Source organism: Budorcas taxicolor, chromosome 12 (assembly GCF_023091745.1).
Source record: "Budorcas taxicolor isolate Tak-1 chromosome 12, Takin1.1, whole genome shotgun sequence".
NCBI lineage: Eukaryota > Metazoa > Chordata > Mammalia > Artiodactyla > Bovidae > Budorcas > Budorcas taxicolor.
This window is the reverse complement of record NC_068921.1, coordinates 11,740,329-11,763,743: the sequence shown is the minus strand read 5'-3', so window position 1 is coordinate 11,763,743 and position 23,415 is coordinate 11,740,329. Positions and strand designations below refer to the sequence as shown.

Here is a 23,415-nt window from a genome sequence, read left to right as displayed (position 1 = left end):
AGGGTCAATTGGTACACCTACAAAGCACTGATCTTTTTGAATAACTTATTATTCATAATTATGCTAATTTACAAATAATTACGGGTCAAAGCTAAATAAAGTGATGAAGTTCAACTAAAAATATTTTAGCGCTTCTAATAAAGTCTCTTCCTTATCCGTTCAATTTTCAAAAACTGTCTACACAAGATTTTTAGATCTTAATAAGAAGCAACACTTGGAAATAGAAGTATAACTTGTTTTCTATTAACTTTTAATTTTCTAATTATCTTTCTAATATAAAACCACATCTATTTCCTAATTTTAAAAAGCAGAAGGATGACTCTTCATGGGAAAACCAGCTAAACCTATCTTTTATTAAAATGTAGCCTGTGAGTTAAAATAGTGCCTACATTTTATTGTTCCACTAACAATTAACCATGCTCTAACTTTAAAAGCAAGCATAACAAATTTAAAAATCCACAACCACACTATAAAGTAATAGATAACTAACCGTGAAATAGTTAAATATAGACCTCTGGTGACAATATGTCAAATTTATTAGTAAAATTCCACTAGAAAAGTATACCCATTAAAAACAATAACCTTTTAGTGTTCTTATAAGCCCCTTAGTAAATTTCAGACTGACATTTTCTTTGACACTACTTATAGTACATGCATATAATTTCAGTTCATCTATTATTAAGCTAAGGTGCACACCATTACTTGAACAGAGAAAATGTCTTTCTACAACAATAAAGTGAGTAAAAAGACTACAGCAAAACTGAATAAAAACCAAATTTTACCTTTTCTGTATTGTAATACAGAGATTTCAAAGTAGTAAACAAGGGCGGGCAGCCTTTACTGAAGTTAACCCTCAGGAACTTATCCATTAGTTCTCTAAATTTCTCACCTAGGAATAAAAGTGTACTTTGTTAAACTTCAATTGATGGAAACAGCTCTCAAAGTTATTTTATAAATAAAAATAAAACTTCTTCAGCAACAACGACTCCCCTATTACGTTTAAACCCAAAAAGTTAGCATTACTTGTTTGTTATCGCCAAAGAGTGTAACACCAAATATCTCAGTCGGCACGTTTATTTCCCCTAGATATAGGTTCAAAAAGCTTCAAGTTACACTTCAAAAGACCGGCAAGCAAAATGACTAGGCAGCTTTGAGGCAGAGTAGCCTACTATCCCGTCTGCCTTTCCTAGTCTCACTGACCAGCACAGGCTCAAGCCTGCTATCTGGCATCTCAGAAGGCAGTCTGCAAACTTTAGAAAAGGGCTCTACTGTGATCAGCACCGTATGCAAGTGGCAGTCAAAATACCTTCTTAAACGCTGACATATTTACAAATGTCTTGCAGACCAACTAGTGATCTGCTCCATCATTCGCCCACAATCATCCATCGAGCACCTACTAGGTGCCAGGCACGTTTCAAGTATCCAAGATATAGCTGCGATTAAAACAAAAAAATTTTTTTAATTCTGCCCTCATAGAACTTATTAACATTCTAGTGGGCGAGATGGACAATAAGTAAAATAACAAACGTAAGATATCGGCGAACTGGGGCATGCTAACATTAGAATTAAATAAATACCCCATCTGTAACATTAAGTAAATACATCTCGTATTATTGCTAAACCCTTACCAAAAAGTTTCAGTATCACTTTTTAAAAGCAGAAAAAACTGAAAATCAAAATTAATTTTAAATATGAAGGCTCTAACTTTTTGACAGTAAGGGTTAACAATGTAAGAGCATGGATCTGGCCATGCAAAAGAAAAAAATATATAGGTCATGAATGGTTTAAGCTAATGTAAGACTACTGAAATGAACTTTCCTAATGTTTCTTTATGAAATCATGACATTCTACCAAAACACTCAACAACCCAAGTGGTTTTTATCTGCTGTGACTGACACTGTTGAACAAAACGTGCATACTCAACATATTACAGATGTCTTAAAAATTAGGAGAAATTCAAATTTTATTGGATTAAAAATTTATCTAACATAAAAACAGGTTCAAGATTTTTACTTACAAAGGTTGTTGTCAGATGATCTCTATCTTTGTAACAAAGGAAATGCTGGAAAGATTTTACCTCTGAAACTATTTTTGATTTTCAAGGAAGTAATGATATGTATTTAACCCAGAGTAAAATTTTCTGCAATCTTCATGACTCTGTGCAGTCTTGATAACCTTGAAATGCTGGGCTGGATGAAGCAAAAGCTGGAATCAAGACTGCCGGGAGAAATATCAATAACCTCAGATATGCAGATGACACCACCCTTGTGACAGAAAGTGAAGAACTAAAGAGCCTCTTGATCAAAGTGAAAGAGGAGACTGAAAAAGCTGGCTTAAAACTCAACATTCAGAATGAATATCATGGCATCCAATCCCATCACTTGATGGCAAATAGATGGGAAAACAGTGACAGCCTTTATTTTTTGGACTCCAAAATCACTGCAGATGGTGACTGCAGCCATGACGCTTGCTCCTTGGAAGAAAAGCTGTGACCAACCTAGACACCACATTAAAAAGCAGAGACGTTACTTTGCCAACAAAAACTAGGGTTTTTCCAGTAGTTATGTATGGATGTGAGAGCTGGACTATAAAGAAATCTGAACACTGAAGAACTGGTGCTTTCAAACTGTGGTGCTGGAGAAGACTTGTAGTCATGTATGGATGTGAGAGCTGGACTATAAAGAAATCTGAACACTGAAGAATTGGTGCTTTTGAACTGTGGTGCTGGAGGAGACTCTTGAGAGTCTCTTGGACTGCAAGGAGATCCAACCGGTTCATCCTAAAGGAAATCAGTCCTGAATATTCCTTGGAAGGATTGAAGCTGAAGCTGAAACTCTAATACTTTGGCCACCTGATGCGAAGAACTGACTCCTTGGAAAAGACCCTGATGCTGGGAAAAATTGAAGACGGGAGGAGAAAGGGACGACAGAGGATGAGATGGTTGGATGGCATCACCGTCTCAACAGACGTGAGTTTGAGCAAGCTCCAAGAGTTGGTGATGGACAAGAAAGCCTGGTGTGCTGCAGTCCATGGGGTCGCAAAGAGTCAGACACAACTGAGCGACTGAACTGATAACCTGGGATTTTCAAAAGATTATATACAAAGTATGCCAAAACCACAAAAAATATCACTTTGGGTTGGATAAACATGATTATTTCCTCAAATATAAAAACTAGTTTTAGAAATCAAATCTTTCCAGCACTTGCTCTGATATAAAACAAAGGTCAGCAATATTGTGCTAGGTGGTCAGAGACCCTGTTGCTTACTTCCTGTGTGACATTATCCACTCAAAGATGAGGATAACACCACCAGCCTCAAGCGTACTCTTTCAAGGCTCACATGAGATGAAAAGTATAGTGTAAGCACACAATAACCGCTCAATAAATGCTATCATCCCACGCACTGACATTTAACAGCTGTCGTATTTCTGAAGTCAGAAGTGTTTTCCACATGCACTATCATCCACTGAGACACTGAGACAATAGGCATTTTATCTTCATGTCAGAGGCTACTCTAAAAACTCTTCCAATCTCAACCTATTCAGATCATACTAGCAAGATCTCATTTAAAAAACAATGCACTCTGTTCTCAAGTGCCCACTACACTGAAAGCCTCTTCTCCCATTAAATTATTTCAACTGTGCAAAAGGTCTTCTGTACTGATACAGGACTGAACTCCAGACAGAGTTAGTTCAGTGAAAGGGAAAACCAGGTACAGAACAACCTATGCTCCTTTTGTACAAAAGGGAGAGGAAAAAGGAAAGTTGCACATAAACCCTCACACACATGCTTTCGCTTGCATAAGCACAATTTATTTCTGGACGAGTTCACCATCTACTAGTCATAATGGCTGTCTCTGGGGAAGCAACCTTGGTGGCCAGAAGACAGCGACATGCAGAGGGCCTTTCAGTCGAAGCCCGTTTTGACCCTTTCATTGGGAACTACATGAACGCAGTGTCTAAACCAGAAGCCTATACAGCTACTCAACTGCCCAGTCACACACCATATCCCCAAATTACTATTTACCCATCTCATAAATGTATCTTTGTATATTAAGAAAAACTTATTCACAAAAATAACTTCCCTTCTTCCTAATTATTAGGACTCCCATAGGCTTTCCTTTGGGTACGGGGGCGGGGCGGGGGGGGGGGGGACTATCAATCATTATGTGCCTATTTACAACTGCAGCTTGTAAAACAAATTTTCTATCTTCAGTGACGCTATGCTAATTCTTTACTAGATGTAGCAGATTCAGATAAAAATTGATATTCCCCAAAACCACCACTAAAATTAGTGAACAAAAGGAAGATCAGACAGTATCTGATAACCTGAAAATTTATTCTAAATAATGGTGTGTGTTCTCACTACAAAACAGAAACGATAATCATGTGACCTAACGAGGTATCAGCTAACACTACAGTGGTAATATTGGAATATATAAATGTATATCAATACATCGTACACCTTAAACATGTTAATTATATCTCAATAAAAAACAAAAATAATCCAATGAAACAAAAATAAAATAGGAGTAAAATGTGATTAGCATTCTCTGTTTAACACTCTGGATTATCTCCTTCCCTCTTTCTCCCTCCTCGGCCAGTGAAGACTAATACGTCACGATGAATCAAACTAGGTATTTTGAAAAGCTCTGTTTTCATAGCACTTTCTATTTCAGGCTGTTGGAGAATCTCCCCAGGACTTTGGCTGTGTTCACTAATCTGTTGGTGATAAATCTTTTCACTTAAAAACCAGAAAGCCTTTTTCAAAACTTGCATCTTCAAGTCCCATCACATTTCTAGGAAAACATCTTACTGCCTTTGGTGATGCTGAGATACCTTTCTTATGACACATAAAAATATTTCTAAGCAGGCAAAAAAACTTCAAGTATTCACCTGTTGCACAGGTTCAATTAAGTAGCTGCAGAGTTTTATATATGGTCCCCAGAGCTTTGTATACACATGTTTATGTTAGAACCTCACATGATGGTTGCTGACCCTGAAGCCTAAGCCCTCAAGACCCCTCAACTGAGGCCTTGCTTGCAAAAAGACCCCTTTAGCATTTCAAACACAGAATATCCTACAGGGTCCAGAATCATTCCACTTTAACCTAGATCACACTTTACAGTCAAAGCTGGCTCCAGGCTATCTTTCAGGAAAAATCTATTTCCTACCTAGTACACACAAGGCCGCCCACGGTATGATTTCAATTACACAAAATGTGTGAAACAGGCAAGTCCACAGGCACAGAAAGGTAGACCGCGGCTGCCTGGTGCAGGGGTGAGAGCTGGAAGTGACTGCTAACGGGTATGAGTTTTCTCTCTGGAGTGATGACAATTTCCTGAAATCAGAGAGTAATGATGGGTGTGCAACTCCCTGGGCATACTAAAGTACTGAGCTGCACACTTTAAAAAGCGAATTTTATGGTATGTGAGCTACATTTTGACAAGTTGCTTTTCTATTTTTTGTTTGTTTGTTTGTTTTTTTAAGAAGATACAGAAATGTGAGTCCAAGCATTTTCCAGAAAACACTTTTACTAGGGAAATGCTCCTTGGAGCTCAGTACATTCCACCTTGGAAACTCACAATGTATCTACTGAAACTTCCAGGAAATCCTGCAGAAACCTGACTGCTACATTTAACCAAGTTTCCCAAAATCACCTGACTGAAAAATATCTCAGTACATCAGCATCCTCCCCACCAAGCCTATTAATGTCCACTTGGACTTAATGTTCTCTTGAAAACATTAGGAAATTTGCCTAGTTCACAAGGTCAAAACAAAACAGAGAATCAGAGAAATACTATTTACCCTTTATGTAACTGAGATGCACTATTTATTTATTTTTAAATAAACTTGTATCTACTGTCTGATCCAATACATTTCTAAGAGGTATTGCATATATTTTTAAAGTCAGTCTACTAAAAAGCTCTTAATTTCCATTAACCTTTTGATAAAAGGAAAACAACACAATTATTTAAACAAACATTTCCACTGTAAATGAGAAAAGGCATAAGAAAATACATTCCCTAATGTAAAAAAGTTAGAAATAAATTTTTTAAAAGAAAAAAAAAAAAATCACACACAAAAAAGAAAACACTTTCCCTCCACACCCATGCCTAGGATAGAGATTTTTTAAGTCACATTAGCTTTCTAAGGTCTAACTTGTATCAAAAGACATGCCAGAAGTCTCAATAAATAATTCATTATCTAAAGTACATGCAACTAAAAAAAAAAAAAGATGACTTTCAGAAAAAGGCACATGATACCTTCTAAAACTCTCAGGTCCTCAAATCCTGCACAGTGTTGGTATTTCTATTAAAACTGGTAACCAAGTATTAGTCAACCAGTCATATAAGCATCTATTATATGATATGTACTCAGCTCTATATGCAGAGGTAAGAAATGAACCCTCTCCTTGTATTTAAAACTTAGATTTACATGTTTTTCAAGCAGGCAAGGAGAATTGGATGGGTTTCTATTTTATTGGCACCTTTGAAGAATTGTGTAGACAAATCAGATGTATACAACCTGCATTACCAAAGAACATTAAATCTGTGATGGTCAGTTTTGGTTTTTTTAAAAAACATAATGGGTCACTATATGCAAGACAGCAAAAGAGACACAGATGTGAAGAACAGACTTTTGGACTATGTGGGAAAAGGCGAGGGTGGGATGATCTGTGAGAACAGCACTGAAACATGTATTATTACCACATGTAAAACAGATGACCAGGGCAAGTTCAATGCATAAAGCAGGGCACTCAAAGCTGGTGCTCTGGGACAAGCCAGAGCGATGGCCGGGGAAGGGAGGTGGGTTCAAGATGGTGGGACACATGTGTACCTGTGGGTGACTCATGTCAATGTATGACAAAAATCACCACAACACTGTAATTAGCCTCCAATTAAAATTAAAAAATAAATTGGGAAAAAAAAAGGGGTCAAAAAAAATGATGGAAATAATCTATAACAACTTCTAGAGGGAAATATTTCAAAAAAAAATTTTTTTTCTGGAATCGAGATGTGTTGAATGAGATCTGTATGTTGTATTGTGTTAAACTGTAAATAATGCAATTTTGATTTATGCTGTGTTAGCAACAATTTTAAAAGGAAGCTGGAGCAAAAAAAGAAAAAGGCACATAAAATCATCAATGAAGTCATTAACTATCTCAAGTGCTAATATACTCTTTACCTCATAAGCTCAATAGCAAATGAATTCACCTACACACTATAATTTAGGTCAAGGTCATGAATACACTATTGTTCAATAAAAATAAATCATAAGAGTATATACCACAGTGCTCCAAATTACATAAAGTACAAAATGGGGTTTTTTGTTTTTATTTCTAGGGTTACAAAATACATGGGTCTACAAAATTGATAAAAAGCTAAAGTCAGGAATGTGGTCAACTTTGAGGAGAGGGCCTTGCACAGGATTGATGACATTCTTAAACACTGTGGCAGGAACAAAGAATTCACAACTCTCTCTCTGAATTTATGTCCTAAAAAAGAAAATCTAGAACTTCAAAACTTTTACCACTTAAATCACAATACCTCACATATAATTTTTCATCAGTTCTATGGAATTTAATTTACCTTCTAAATATGGTGTTTAGTTTTTAAAGTCACATAAGAAAAACCATTTTATATAGATAACTTCTGACACTTAAAATCAACATAAAGCTAAACCAACATAAATACTCTTAACAACATATGTGTATAACAGATTAATAACTGATGACTCCCACCCCTAAGACTGGTGTACTCTCTTCCAGAAACAAGTTTTTAAAATGTGATTGGTGTTGAGTAATTTGAACAAGTAATTATTAGTGTTACAAAAGATATCCTATTATTACCTGGGACAAGATTCAAAGGTAATCTTCTAGGTGAAATTGCTCTGGGGTGCTGCTTACTAATGTCTTCATAAATTTGAAGTCTCTCTTCTAAAGTGCCTATTATCAGTAAATATGTGTGAGATTCAAAGCATCAAAACTTTTATCTATGATAAAAACTTTAAACTTTTATTTAGGATAAAAACTAATAAATTTTAAAAAGTATGTTATAAATTAAAAATCCCATTATCAATATTAAAACTACTCTCAATTTTTGTAGAAATCACATTAAAAACTCTGTGGTAGTGAAATAAGATAATCAGTAAATGATCATTTTATATTCAAAGTCAGAGAAATACAAAGCTCATCACAACAGATTCTATATCCAACTCAAATCATATACACACAACACTCACAGAAGCAACATACTCCTCTTACATTCCTGTGTGCACAACCCATGGAAAAGAAAATGTTCCTTTAGAACATATCTTACATAAATCCTCTAACCTAATATAACCCATATAAATCCAACAGAAGTCTATATAGCACCTAGAGATAAGCTTAAAGAAGCAACAGTTTTAGGATCATGACTGCAATATCTTAAAAGATAAGAATTAAGTTTCTAAGGTCGCTTTGAGACTTAAAATCTTCAATGAAACTGTATAATAAAGAGTCCCATCAGTTCATGTCCCTGTCCAGGTACCCAAGAAAAAGACCCCATTAGTACAGACTTTTTAAAGTGGCAATTACTTCACCCAAGTATTATGATATAAAATGTATTTCTAACAGAAAGTTGTATCTTCCCTCTCAAGACCAACCTAATTTTATAGTACTAAATTCAAAATCTATAAGTAAACTAACAATCTGAAAATAGGTTCTAGGTCTAGTTTATTATTCTAAAATAACATCCTGCATAATCTACAGAAAGACTATTTAATATGAGCAATAAGATATTTACAGCAAATTTCAAGAAAAAGCAAACACTCATTTTTAAACTATAAGGTTCCAGGTGGATTTTAATTCAGACCACACATACGTAATTATTGTAAGAAAACCCTTGGTGCCAGCAGTCTAGGTATCTGCACGGTAAATGTAGTGTTCAGTATCAAGATTATAAACACAGAACTTTAAAAAGTCAAGTCTGGTTTTATTTAGACTCCTTCCTTCCTCCAATAATATGTTTTGGAGCTCCAAAGTGGTTGAGTTTTTGAAAGTGGGATATGAGAAAAATTATTCTCATGCTCTGTTAATGATCTGGGAACTTCATGAAATATTAAGGATCCTTATACTAAAATTTACAAGAAGGTTATCGCAAAATTTTAAAAAGCAATTCTCATATTTATGCCTAATCTTGGGAAATGAAACAAGCTATGAGTACAAAAACAAACTTCCTACTAGCTCAGATAAAACAGGTCTTATAAACGTAGTTAAATCAAGACCAACCCACTGCAATGTCCTTTGTGAAGTCACATGTTGGAACTCCAGAACTTACCATGGGGGAGAAAAGGTTCTAAGGAACCGAGAACAATAATGGAATTAGTTTCATAATCAATGTATTTTATAGTGAGCATGGATCCTGACAAATAGAACACAATACATTCATTTTACTAAAACAGTTATTAATGTATGTCAGTAACTGGTAGTTTAAAGAAAAATCAGTTATCTCACACTTCCAACCTTCCGACACATGACTCTGTCCCCTTTTTTTTTAAAAGAGATTACTAATCTAACCAATATTTTAATTTTCATTATTTTCTCAAAAACAATTATGTAAGGAAATTTTTAAATAATTTGTGATATTACATTTTAAATACAAACACGAAACTTGGATTTAAGCATACAGGTAATTAGGATAACAAAAAATAAATTTTTTCTCAAATTTCTTCCCACTGTAAATATGGATAGGTACCTATTTACCATATTTTTTTAATTTAAAAATTTTGCTATTTCAATATCTTTGAGTTTCATAATTATTTCATACTAGTCTCATAATTATTTCAGCCATATACTTACTTTACCCATGAGTAAATATAATTTTGGCAATACTAACTGCTCCTAAAAATACTTACTTATGAAAATATAAGGGAAAGTTTAGAATAATATTCTAGATTCTGAAAGAAGTCAAGGCTATCAAATTTCAGAATATGTATTCATATTCGGCACAAATTAGCCTAGTTTGAAACTAAAAGGATAGTTTTTATGCTGATGCGGTATACCACACACTCTCAACAACCTTGCTTTGGCCCAATTCTTATGCTTAAGAGATTAACAGTCCTTTAATTGTTTAAAAATATTTAATAATTATGACATTTCCCAGAAAGGGAATGCCCATTTTCTTCCCCACCAGTCTAGTCATCTAAATTGGTAACTGACGATTGGGATGAATAAACTTAAAATTATCTGTAAGTGTTTATCACTGAAATATTTTAAATATCTGAATTCATTTTCACTCCCATGTTTAACCTGCAACTTTCCTAAATGGAAAAATAAATGCTACTATTAAAAATATACATCCTCAAATATGACTATAACTTTATATTTTACTATTTTTTACTATACTTCAAACACTAGTTAAGAGAAGGTAGGAGAAAAATCATTACATACTAAGTTGCAGAGCTTTTTCCAAGCCTTCATAATAACACCAATTTTCTGCATTCCGATCAATCAAGTTTTTGAATACTTCACTCGCTTCTTTTAATCGCCCCAATTTCAACAGCATTTCCCCTAAAATTAAGTTTAAATGTCACATTCATTTTACTTAAACATTAAATACCTTTCTGAGCCCAGAGATTTTCACTAACCATTATTAGTATAGTAGATATTTATGAAAGACAGAATTTTATGTGCTTTCCTTCAGGGTTTGTTGCCACTGTAGTTTAAATAACTAAAAATTAATTCAGAGTTTGCCTTCAGAAATGAACCTTCATTTAAATATTCTATTAACATTCATTTTTGGCTCCCTCCCACACCCCAAATATAAATGATATTAATTAGTAAAAATTTTTGCTATTTTGTACATTTTTATACACCCTTTAAGATAACTAAAGACACCCTATTTACAGATTGGTAAATAATTCCAATGAAATATCTCTACCTTCCTACTGCAAGATTTTCAATGTACTTTTCCAATCAGTTTTTGTGCTAAGCAATTCTCCATTTAATTTTCTTAGTGTCCTTTCCAGGTCACTAAAATCAGAGAAGTTTAACTCACAAAACGATAACACTAAATATCATTTCAGAGCAAGAAACTACACAAAAAGAGTTCACCTGTGAGTCATCTCTAACTACATCAGTTAGAGGAACTAAGTCAGTTCCTTTAACTATGCCATATAAATTGCAAGTGGGAACGGGAAAGAGCATCTAAACTCCTCAGATAAAAGCAAATCTAATCAAGAGAATGGGGAGAATCTCAAAAAAGAATATACCTCAACTTTCTATCACTAAGCTTTTCCACTTCCTGAAGAATCTGCTTCAAACAACCCTTTGAAATGTCTTCAGTCATACATACTATTTCAGCTTTTATCATCATATTATAGTGGTTATTATACATATTATTTTGCTATTTACACGTATTATATATTACTCAATCTCTAGAGTAGGACTAACAGGAGTGGGAGAGCGGTTCAAGGTGGGAGGACATGTGTATATCTGTCACCAATTTATGCTTACGTATGAGAGAAGCCATCACAATACTGTAAAGTAATTATCCTCTAATTAAAAAAAAGACTAACAGGTATAATTAACAGTTTCACCACTTTCTGGCTCTGGAACCCTGAGTAACATAAAACTTTCAATTTCCACTTCCTTGCTTGCAAAATATCAACTATTTTTATGATCATCAATTGAAATAATGTACTTAAAATGGTCAGCACAGTACTAGGTACAAAGTGAAAACAAATAAGCATCTACTACCTAAAACTGTAAATAGTATGTCAACTATACTTCAATTGAAAGAAAAGGAAAACAAAAACAAAATAAAAACTGTGACTGCGCCCCATTCCTCCACAGGAGTAGAGGAGAGCAGTTAAAAGGACTCAAAAAATGACACGAAGGAACCTTAAAAGGATATTGCTGAGTGAAAACAAGCCAATATAAAAAGGCTACGTACTATGGTTCCATCTCTAACACATACTGTTAAAGGTACAAATAAGGAGACAGGAAAAGGATTTCGGACTGCCAAGGGTTGGAGGCAAGGAGAAACAAGCAAGTAGAACACAGGGATTCTATGGCAGTGAAGCTACCCTGCATGATACTATAATGGTAGATACACGTCATTACACACTTCCTAAACCCTGGAAGGTGTGCAGCACCAAGAGCGAACCCACATACAGACTACCGGCCTGGGGCAGGGAGGAGTCTGCGTGTGTGAGGACAGAGGGCGCATAGGAGACCTTTGTGTCTTCCACCCAGGGTCGCAGGGTACCTAGAGCTGCTCTAAACAATAAAGTCTATTTAAATTAAAACAAACAAAAAAAGTAAAGGCTCTGAAATCAGAAAGGTATGTTTAGAAATTAACTCCTAAAAGGCTAGGCAACTTCAGGCAAGTCCTTAACCTCTCCTAGTTTCTTCAAATATAAAAAGGGATAATAAATAATACCCATGTTAGAAGTGAAAAAATATTCCAAGAAATTAAGCCAGTTCAGCAATTACTACTGTGAAAGACTAAATAAATCTCGGCAAGTATTTTATTAAGCTTTAGAAGTCCTGCAACTATATGAGATTTTAGTTTTAAACTAATTTTTAATTTAAATGGACAGTCTATACAATATTCCTCAGGAAATGGGTAACTGATGAGCAAAGTTAAATATAAAAAAGAAACAGTTTGACTTTGTTGTATAACACTTTTAACAAACTATTTCTCAGGATTCTGTCTTCTTAATTAGCCCATAATGAAAATAAATGAATGTTGCTTTCATGATGATCCCGGTGTCATTTACTAATCTCATTTTACTACATATGAAGATAAGAATTGGGAGAGGAGATGAATATGAAGGCAGTATAACCACTATTTAGAAAACGGAATCTGGCATCAAAATCCCTGCACTCAGATCCTGCACTACTCAGCCTAATGGCTGTGTGACTCTGGGCAAGTCACTTAACCTCTCTGTTCCTCAGTTTCTGATCTCTAAAGTGGATATAACAACTACATCATAAGGTTGTTATGAGGATTACATTAATTAGTAATGGTTTAATAAAGGAACTGTTTAGAACACTGCCTGATATAGCCTCACTTAAGTGTTAGGGCATGAAAGTGAAAGTGTTAGTAAGTCAGTCCTGTATCTTTGCAACTGGCAGGCTCCTCTGTTCATGGGATTTCACAGAATCCTTGAGTAGGTTGTAGGATACTTGTGAGAATACTTGAGTCGGTTGTCATCTCCTTCTTTAGGAGATTCTGCCTGACCCAGAGATCAAATCTACATCTCCTGCACTGCAGGCAGATTCTTTACTGTATGAACCACCAGGGAAGCCCAAATACAGCTTCTATTCTCATCTTTAATCGAGACCATTTTTAAAAAAAAGAAAAAGCAATTCAACTAACCTTTAATTTCTTCCACCAAAAGCTTATCACATACTTGTTTCTCGTATGTTTCTATATGTTCCAAAGATTCCTGAAACAGATCTGCCTCCCTCATCACTTGATTCTGGTACAGTATCAGTTCACTGTATTCATAGTCTATTTTGCTGGGAGGAACCTGGAAAAAAAAAATCTTATTTATATAACAACATAAAGCAGTTATAGATCTTTAACTGACTTCTCAGCAATGTCATTCACACAGACTTTAAAAAGCAACCTACAAGCAGTTACAAATAGAAGAGGGATCAACAGCAAAGATTAATATATTCTTTAAAGCAAATGAAGGGACGGAGATTTCTGCAAAGGGAAGAGGTCAGCAAATCCTATTACCAAAGAAAAGTAAAATAATGGGATTAAAGTCCTAAAGAATCTTTCAAAAAAGAAACCTACTAGAATAAATCACTTTAGCAATGTGACAGAATACAAGATCAATATATGAGAATCAACTATATCTCTCTATACCAGCAATAAATAATCCTACCCCACCAAAAAATTAAAATAATTTCACTCACAACAGCACTATAAAGAACAAACATTCAGGAATATATTTAAGAAACAAGACTTATATCAAAGAGTACAAAACATTCCAAGAGAAATTAAAGACCTAAATACATCAACAGACATTTCATTCCATGTACATGGATCAGTATTTTTTCTCCCACCTTGATCTAAAAATGCAATGCAATCCCTATCAAACTCTTAGTAAGCTTTCAGAAACTGACAAGCTGACCCAAAAGTTCAAATGGAAACCAAAGGAACCTTGCCTATACCAACAGAATCATAAAAAGAAAAACAAAGTAGGAAGACTTCAAATTTCAAACATACTGTAAAGCTACATCAATCAAGACAATGTGGTTGGTAATGGCCTAAGGACAGACACAGACATCAATGGAACAGAATACAAGCTTCAGAAATAAGCCCTTATAACCTGGTCAATCAATTTTCGACAGATGTGCCAATAAGATAGGGTAGTCTTTTCAACAATGATGGTGGAACAATAAAATATCCATATGCAAAAAAATAACCTTAGACACATATTTCATACCATATACAAAAATTAACTCAAAATGGATCACGGACCTAAATGTGAGCACTAAAACTATACAAGAAATCTCAGAACAGAAAAAAAATCTTCATGACTATTTGTATAAGAAAAAAATTAGTAAACTGGATTTCAGAATTATAAACTTTTCCTCTTCAAAAGACATCATTAATAACATGGAAAAACAAATTACAGACTAGAAGAAAATATTTTCAAATGATATATCTGATAAGGAGCTTGTACGGAGATTATAAAAGAAATTCTTACAACTCAGTGGTAAGACAAATAACCCAACTAAAAAATGGGCAAAGAGTTGAACAGACATCTTATCAAAGAAGAAATATAAATGACTAGTGAGAACATGGTGAAGTGAAATGAAGTGAAGTGAAGTTGCTCAGTCATGTCTGACTCTTTGTGACCCCATGGACTGTAGCCTACCAGGCTCCTCCCTCCATGGGATTCTCCAGGCAAGAGTACTGGAGTGGGTTGCCATTCCCGTCTCCAGGGGATCTTCCCAACCCAAGGATTGAACCCGGGTCTCCCACATTGCGGGCAGACGCTTTAACCTCTGAGCCACCAGGGAAGCCTGTAAAATGCTCAATATCATTAATTTCTGGAAAAATGCAGGTACAATCAAAACAAATATTACTACATACCCACTAGGAGACTATCATCAAAAAAACTGAACAGTAACAGGTATAAGGGTGGGTAGAAATTGGAATTCTCACACACTGCTAGTAGGAATGTAAAATGGTCCAGTCATTTAGAAAAGCAACTGAACAGTTTATGAAAAAGATAAATATATACTTATCATATAACCATGTAATTTCATTCCTAAGTATCTCCCCAAAAGAAATAAAAATATATGTCTGCCCACAAACTTATACACAAACGTTCACAGTAGCACTATGCATAGCTAAAAGTAAAATCTACATGTATGTCCATCAAGCGTGTAAAGTGTGGTGTATCTCCAAAATGAAATAGTATATAGCACTGAAAAGGAATTACCCACTAATACTACACACTCTAACACAGGTCAATCTCAAAAGTATTCTAAACAGAAGAATCTAAAGACAAAACACTACATTATGGCTGTCTTTATTTGAAGTTTCCGAAAGAGGTCTAAGTATATTCCCTAATGTTGTAACATATGGAGACCTTTGTCCTTCCATGTCTTCTCTGGACCACAAGGCAGGGACAGAAAGGTTAGGATAGAGGACAGTTACCATGAAAACTCTGTAATGAGAATTACTGGATAAATGAGAAGAGAAAAAACATTCACCACCCTAGCAGGTAAAATTACTTTGGCTAACAAACCCATCATGTTTTGGGTAATGTGTCAAAAGAGAAAGTTTTCATTAAGAAAATACAGAGGATGATGTCAGGAGAAATGGCAAAGAAGTCTAAAAATTCACCTCTCCATAAAAGAAAGGAAAGAGCAGGTAAAAACTGTCAGAATCACATTATTCAGAACTCTGAAAATTAACCAAAGGCTTCCCTGATGCAGACTCGACGTGCAACACAGGAGACCCAGGTCAATCCCTGGGTCAGAAAGAGCCCCTGGAGACGGGAATGGCAACCCATTTCAGTATTCTTGCCTAGAAAATTCCACAGACAGAGAAGCTTTATGGGGTACAGTCCATGGTGTTGCGAAGTTGGACACAACTGAATGACTATCACTTACAGCTATCTGGGGAGCAATTACTGAAGAAAAAAAGCTAGATCTTAAGAAGACCAGTGAGTTTTATGTCATTTTAACTTGCCTTAGTCCTATCCCTGGTGGCTCAGACGGTAAAGCGTCTAACTACAATGGGGGAGACCCGGGTTCATTCCCTGGGTTGGGGAGATCCCCTGGAGAAGGAAATGGCAACCCACTCCGGAATTCTTGCCTAGAAAATCCCAAGGACGGAGGAACCTGGTAGGCTACAGTTCATGGGGTCGCAAAGTGTCAGACATGACTAAGTGACTTCACTAGTCCTATCCAAAGCTCTCCAGCTACACAGTAGCCTTGAGAAATAAGCTTGTATTCCTGTAGCAGCTTGACAGTCACCACTGAGAAAAGAATGAAGCTAGGGCTCTTTAAAAGCTTCCTTCCCAAGAACTGTAATTAACTGACCCATCTCCTGGTTCACTGCAAGCCTCCAAATACAAGCCTAACTCAGAGTGTGCCCACAGCAAAAAAAAAGCCTCAGGGGGCAGGGGAGAGCCTAAGTGCTCAACAAAACTGATCACAAGGGGACTTTCCTGGTGGTCCAGTGGTTAAGAACCCCTCTGCCAATACAGGGGACACAGGTTTGACCCTTGGTCCGGGAGATTCCACAAGCCGCAGAGTAAACTAAGCCCGTCAACTACGACTCCTGAGCCCGCCTGCCCTAAAGCTCCACAAGAGAAGCCGCTGCAATGAGAATCCCACACACCACAACTAGAGTCGCCCTCGTTTGCCACAACTAGAGAATGCCCAGGCACAGCAATGAAGTCAGTGCAACTAAAAAGAAAGAAAAAAGAAAAGTGATTAGAGGCATGCGTTTTACTCTCATAGTGCCTGAAAGATGGGTAATAGTCAGGGCAGAAAACAGACTACACAAAAGCCTTAAAGAAAAAGCTGGGAAATGTGGCATCCACAGAGGGCACTGAAGTCACACACATACAGAGCTATATGCAGGTTCAAGAATTACCTGAGAAAATCCTAAGCTCTCGCTTCCTGCTGACCTTGAGACTGCACAAGTAAGAGGTGAAAGTTAAGGCAGAGTTGTAAACTGCCTTCAGTTCAGTTCAGTTGCTCAGTCGTGTCCAACTCTTTGTGACCCCATGAACTGCAGAACGCCAGGCCTCCCTGCCCATCACCAACTCCCGGAGTCCACCCAAACCCATGTCCATTGCATTGGTGATGCCATCCAACCATCTCATCCTCTGTTGTCCCCATCTCCTCCTGCCCTCAATCATTCCCAGCATCAGGGTCTTTTCAAATGAGTCAGCTCTTTGCATCAGGTAGGCGAAGTACTGGAGTTTTAGCTTTAGCATCAGTCCTTCCAAGGAATATTCAGGACTGATTTCCTTTAGGATGGACTGGTTGGATCTGCTTGCAGTTCGAGGGACTCTCAAGAGTCTTCTCCAACACCACAGTTCAAAAGCATCAATTCTTCAGTGTTCAGCTTTCTTTATAGACCAACTCTCACATCCATACATGACTACTGGAAAAACCACAGCTTTGACTAGACAGACTTTTGTTGGCAAAGTAATGTCCCTGCTTTTTAACATGCTGTCTAAGTTGTGCATAACTTTCCTTCCAAGGAGCAAGGGTCTTAATTTCATGGCTGCAGTCACATCTGCAGTGATTTTGGAGCCCCCAAAATAAAGTCTGTCACTGCTTCCACTGTTTCCCCATCTATTTGCTGTGAAGTGATGGGTAAACTGCCTGGCTGATGCTAAGGCATACACCAACACAGAGAAATTTAACAATACTACAAGATCAACAAATCAACAAGTCGTTAGCGAGAACAACCAAGAAAGAAAGGAGGTTACGAAAATTGAGAATAAAAGGAAGACCATTACCACAAACTCTGCAAAAATAAAAAGGATTATAAGGGACTGTTAGGCAAAGTGGTATGCCAACAAATTAGTTCACCTAGATGAAATGGACTGACTCCCTAAAAGCACAAGCTGCTGAAACTGACTCGAGAAGAAACAGAAAATCTGAACAGACCAATATCAAATAAAAAGTAAAGCATAATTACCAATAATCTTTCCATAAAGGAAAGCCCAGGACCAGATGCCATCACAGGTGAGTATTACCAGATGTTCACCTAAGAACTAACACCATCCTGCACAAAACACTTCCCAACTCATGCCTTGAGACCAGACAGACATCAAAAGAAGAGTACAGCTTAATATCTCTTATCCCAGTATCCCTCACTAATAAAGAAACACAAATTAAAAGAATAATGAGATACACTTCTTCACAAGTAGAAAACTGGAAAAACTATTAGTCCAGAAGACTAATAAAGCTAACAGTAAGTATGTCTGTCCAGTAAGGACACAGGCAAATAATAACCATCAAATCTTGCTAGTGGGCATATAAATGAGTACAAGTACTTCAAATGGGGAAAACTGAAGACACAGATCTGAAACTCTGCAATTCCAGTTTTAGGTATTAATTGAAGAGGAACTCACAAATATGGCTAATGAAACAGCAGAAAAGAATGTTCACCATAGCACTAATTTCTAATAGACACGAAACAGTGTAGCTATGGAACACCAAACAGCAGTTTAAAATGGATAAACTAACCCTACATGTATCAACACAGATGTACGTCTAGGATTTTAAAAACTGAGTATCATTCTTATAAAATTTTAAATATACAAAATAACAGTCTGCAACTTTCACGGACTTAACACATAAGGTAAACATGACTAGAAATGATCTATACCAATTTCACCATAGTGGCTACCTCTAGGGAGGGACATGGGAGGACTCTAGCTTTTCTCGAACATTTTAGTTCTTTAAAAAATAATTAAATCTGGAGCAATTATTGCAAAATGCTAACATCTTTTTTAATTTCTCTTGGGACACACACTATATTTTTGCATTTTTACTATTTTTCACTATTTTACACTTTTTTCATTTTTTACTATGCATAGTAAAACGTATTAACACGTTTATATATAAAAATATATATATATAAAAGCAACATTAAAGAAATTCCCACAGTCACAAAACTATTTTCAGTTTCATGTATTCTTTTCTTTATTCATCTGAATATTATTGAAATTATAGCATAAAAACATTTTTATATTGGGAATTCCTAGAAGTCCAGTGGTTTGGACTCTGCACTTCCATTGCAGAAGGCAGTGGAATCCCTGGTCAGGGAACTAAGACCCCGCATGATGCACGGCATGACCAAAATAAAAGAATCCTACATTATAACTTTCTCCAATTATTTCAAAAATTGTTCAATTTTCCCAAAGATCCTTGAGGGGTGGAGGCAACATAGAAGTCAACTGTTTTAGTTTGTAGAGGAAGGACATGTTGAAATGAACTTCTTACTTGCTGAGTCTGTCTAAATTCTTCCAGCAGTTTCAGTGCCATCTCATAATCTTTCAGTAGATGGTGTGCAATAGCATAGCCAATCCAGGAAGCACGTTGTGTCGGGCGCAACTGAAGCAGCTGATATCTTGTCTCCTTAAAAAAAATTTTTTTTAAATTCTTTTCATTTTCTTAAGTTTCACTAAAATATAATCCATCAGTTTTAAGACAACATACCTTTAATTCCTTACTAATGAAATGAATGAACAAGTATCAATGAACTCCAGAATAAAACAAAAATACTGAGTTGGACAAAAAAAATTCATCTAGGATTTTCTGGAAGATGGTACAGAAAACCTCGAATGAACTTCTTGGCCCACCCAATACTTTCTATGTTCCTCATCTAAACTTAAACTCTAGAATACTCCATAACGCTCACTGAAAGACTGTCACTGAAAAGCTGTCCTTGGAGTCAATGCTGTTGGGCTGCCTTATAAAATTACCTTTATATAACAAGAATGTCTTCCGGTAACTGAACACCTTTAAAGAGAGAATAAGATAGCTTTTAATGAAAGCAGAGTTTTCTGCATATTAAATTATTATATAAAATTAAGACCTTCTTACATTGTTATAACAGGCCCATAGACAGGCTGGACAGAGCCAGAGAAAACACTCAAACAGATGACTGGACTTTTCTAGCAGAAACACCACTGCTGCTACTCTTAAGACAGCTCAGTATCTATGATATTAGGAAGAAAACACCAGAAATTCCACCTGGTTGCCAAGAAGAATCAAGACCAGCACACAATCTTCAGACCAGCACAAAATCTAACCTCCTACACAGCTCTAGCTTCCTCGTAGTTCATATATATCTCCAGGTTTTAAGAAAGTGTAACTGCCTAGAGGAACAGGGTCTCATGAAAAACCCTAGCTGCAATGAGTTTTAAAAATGTAATGTTTAGCTTCTGTGACTGCCACTGGAATGTGTGCTGGCCATCTAGGCTATAGGCCATGAGGAGAACCATGATTAGATCTTTCTTTAAAAGAGGTATCTTTGACAAAACGATTGAGACAATATTCACGTCTAAGTGTCTGTTTCTTCTAGGAATATGGCATTAAGCTCTTTATCAATCTCACCCCTTATTTCCACTGTTACTTCTCTGTCTTCCCCCTACTTCATTAAAGTCTGACTCAGTTTTCATCTCTCTGTCAAATCCTGCCATTATCCTAGGCAAATGCAACACTAATCGTCCAATAACCTATCTTCTTGGAGCCAAGATTTCCTCCTCTTTAATGATCTCCATGCTGTTTCAGGGACCTACTCCCACCACCACACCCTAGACCTTACTGCCACCCAGAAATCATAAATTCAGGTATCTCACTCTGGCTACAGCTCCTATGCTATCAACACGCTAACCTGGGACCTTCCCACCCTTGTTCCTAGATACCACCAGTACCTCTAGTTCCTGGAGTCCTTCACTTCTAACCACCAGCTCTTTTATCTGTATTTATTTCACAACCCCTCCTAGCAACCAGTCTCCTGCCAATATTGTTAATTTCTTTATTTCTAAAGATAAGTGATTTGAACTCTCACCAAACTTAGGCTGCTAAGTCCTAACCAAAAAAAAAAAAATCATATAACCTTGATGAATTAATTGGGTGGCATTATTAAGTTCAGCAGAACCCCTGAAACTTCTGCAAAAGTCTAAGCATAGGGTAGAAAGATTTACATAGCAGCAGAAGGGCAAAAGGAAAAAAGTTAATGGAAGAAGACTTACCTAAAGAGAACTATTAAGTTTTGGTAGCCTCCTTCACATGAGAAGGGGGGAGAATTCCATTTTGAACATACTGAATTTAGGACACTAAGTGGGGTAAGCACCTGTAGATGCCCAGTAGAGTTGACAGTAATAGTCTGGGACTACATCTGCGGCAATCGCTCTCACGGTATCTTGTATTTTCTAACCCATAATAAAGCGAGCTAGTCAATCTCTACATTTAGATCTCTATTATAAGATGTTTGCCAAATTTGTAAATATCAAGCCCACAAAGAATATGGTACAATATTAGCACATAGGAGATACTCTATCTTTCATAATAAAAAGCATTAAATGAATAAACCAGTTACCCTTTTTGATCAATTTATGCAATTCTGCAACTATCACTGGAGGGGAGATCCCAAGTGACTTCCCCCTTCTACTATGGAATGCAATTAGCGATCAAGTCTACGTGATCTTTAAGTTTACCTCATTCTGAATTCACATGCTTTTAAGTTATAGCTATCACAAAAACACGTACACTTAAGACTAAAATACTTACTCGATAACCTTCAAGGTCTCTCATTTGGATCTGCAACAGAGAGAGATCCCTCAAAATTTGCAGATTATCTTTATCTAACTTGAGGGCATTTCTGTAACATTTAATAGCTTCATCATATCTCTTATCAGAACGCTGCAAGAGTCCATATACATGCCAACCTATTAAGTTAAGGAAGACACTCACAGATACTAGAATATACTATGCTATATATTTAACAGAAAGTTTACCTTAACAAAATAATATTTTGTTTGGGATTTACCCCTTAGAATGACCTGAGTAAAAGGGGGATAGTGAGGTGATTAAAGATGAAACCAGATCAGCCTTGATTGACAGTTGTTAAATTACTGAAGCCAGGTGACAGGCATATAGAGTTTCATTATTCTATTCTATTTTTGGACACGTCTGAAATTTTTCATAGAATTTTTTTTTAAGTAACCTTAGAAATTACTGGTAGGAATTCTTCACATTCCCTACCCCCAGTCCCTTACTTTCCTACGCCAGCATCTCAACATGCTCTTAATATCAAACACTGTGTATTAAAACAGAATATATACAAAAATTGCAACTATCTTTTAAGACAAGTATATATTCATTCAATCAACTACAAAACATGTTTTTAACTCACTAGTGATTAAAGACCACACAAAAAAGTAAGTTTTTATTTAATATAAATTAAAGTCTTAGTATATCTTGGAGCTACAAAAACTATCATACTTACACACCCTTTCTCTTCACTCTGGGGTAAGCATTGGGATGAAGAAGTAAGTATTTAGTATACTGAGAGAACCCTAAGCTAAATACGTAGAAAACACCATTAAGACTACTGATGTTCAATACTGGTCAAGAGCTAGATGATTTAAATGCAAAACATTAACATAAAAGGGCAATACGCGAATTCTGAATAAGTATACATACAAGCAAAACACAAATTAAAACAGTTTCAATGACCCATCCCTAAAGAATATTTTTGTTTTCTTACACACTGGGGTACTAGCCAAAGAAAAATATGGTAAGTATCCAGTGAAGTAACTGCCAAGTCCTTGTGCAGCAGAAACCAAGTGGAAGAATCAACAGGATAGTTATACTAAATAAAATCTATCTTACAAGTTCCTTCTGAATGTTCATCTAAGATTTCTAAAGGAAAGTTTAAGGAACTTTTTTAAGGAACACAAAGTTTACTATACAGGTAAGTCATTCAGAATGGGGAAACTATCACTCTGTTTATGGATATATATGAAAAAAAAATGGGTTTTAAGTCACATATAATTATCAAAGTTGGCTTCCCAAGTGGCGCAGCATTAAAGAATCCGCCTGCCAATTTAGGAGACGCAGGAGATGTGCTTTCAATCCCTGGCTCAGGAAGATCCCCTGGAGAAGAAAATGGCAACCCACTCCAAAAATGGCAACCCACTGCAGTATCCTTGCCTGGAAAATCCCCATGGACAGAGGAGCCTGGCGGGCTACAGCCCATGGGGTCACAAAGAGTCGGATACAACTCAGTGAGTGTGCGTGCACACACACACACACACACACACACACACACGCAATTATCAAAATTACTTTACTCTTACACTAAGTACAACTGCAGTAAATATACAGTGCATAGGGATTCTTCTTAAAATCTTCCAATAAA

The 23,415-nt window shown here is 36.2% G+C and overlaps 1 protein-coding gene across 1 annotated transcript in view; it reads right to left on the bottom strand.

Annotated features, from left to right (window-relative positions):
• The window catches only part of NAA16 (N-alpha-acetyltransferase 16, NatA auxiliary subunit), a 62,292-nt gene that overhangs the window by 32,662 nt on the left and 6,215 nt on the right, over positions 1 to 23,415 (bottom strand). Inside the window, exons 4-9 of the mRNA XM_052650111.1 lie at positions 21,783 to 21,940; positions 19,488 to 19,622; positions 13,366 to 13,519; positions 10,431 to 10,550; positions 7,851 to 7,946; positions 783 to 889 (exon numbers count right to left, since the gene is read on the bottom strand). Coding sequence (XP_052506071.1) covers positions 783 to 889; positions 7,851 to 7,946; positions 10,431 to 10,550; positions 13,366 to 13,519; positions 19,488 to 19,622; positions 21,783 to 21,940 — 770 coding nt within the window. The remainder of the gene's footprint in view (positions 1 to 782; positions 890 to 7,850; positions 7,947 to 10,430; positions 10,551 to 13,365; positions 13,520 to 19,487; positions 19,623 to 21,782; positions 21,941 to 23,415) is intronic.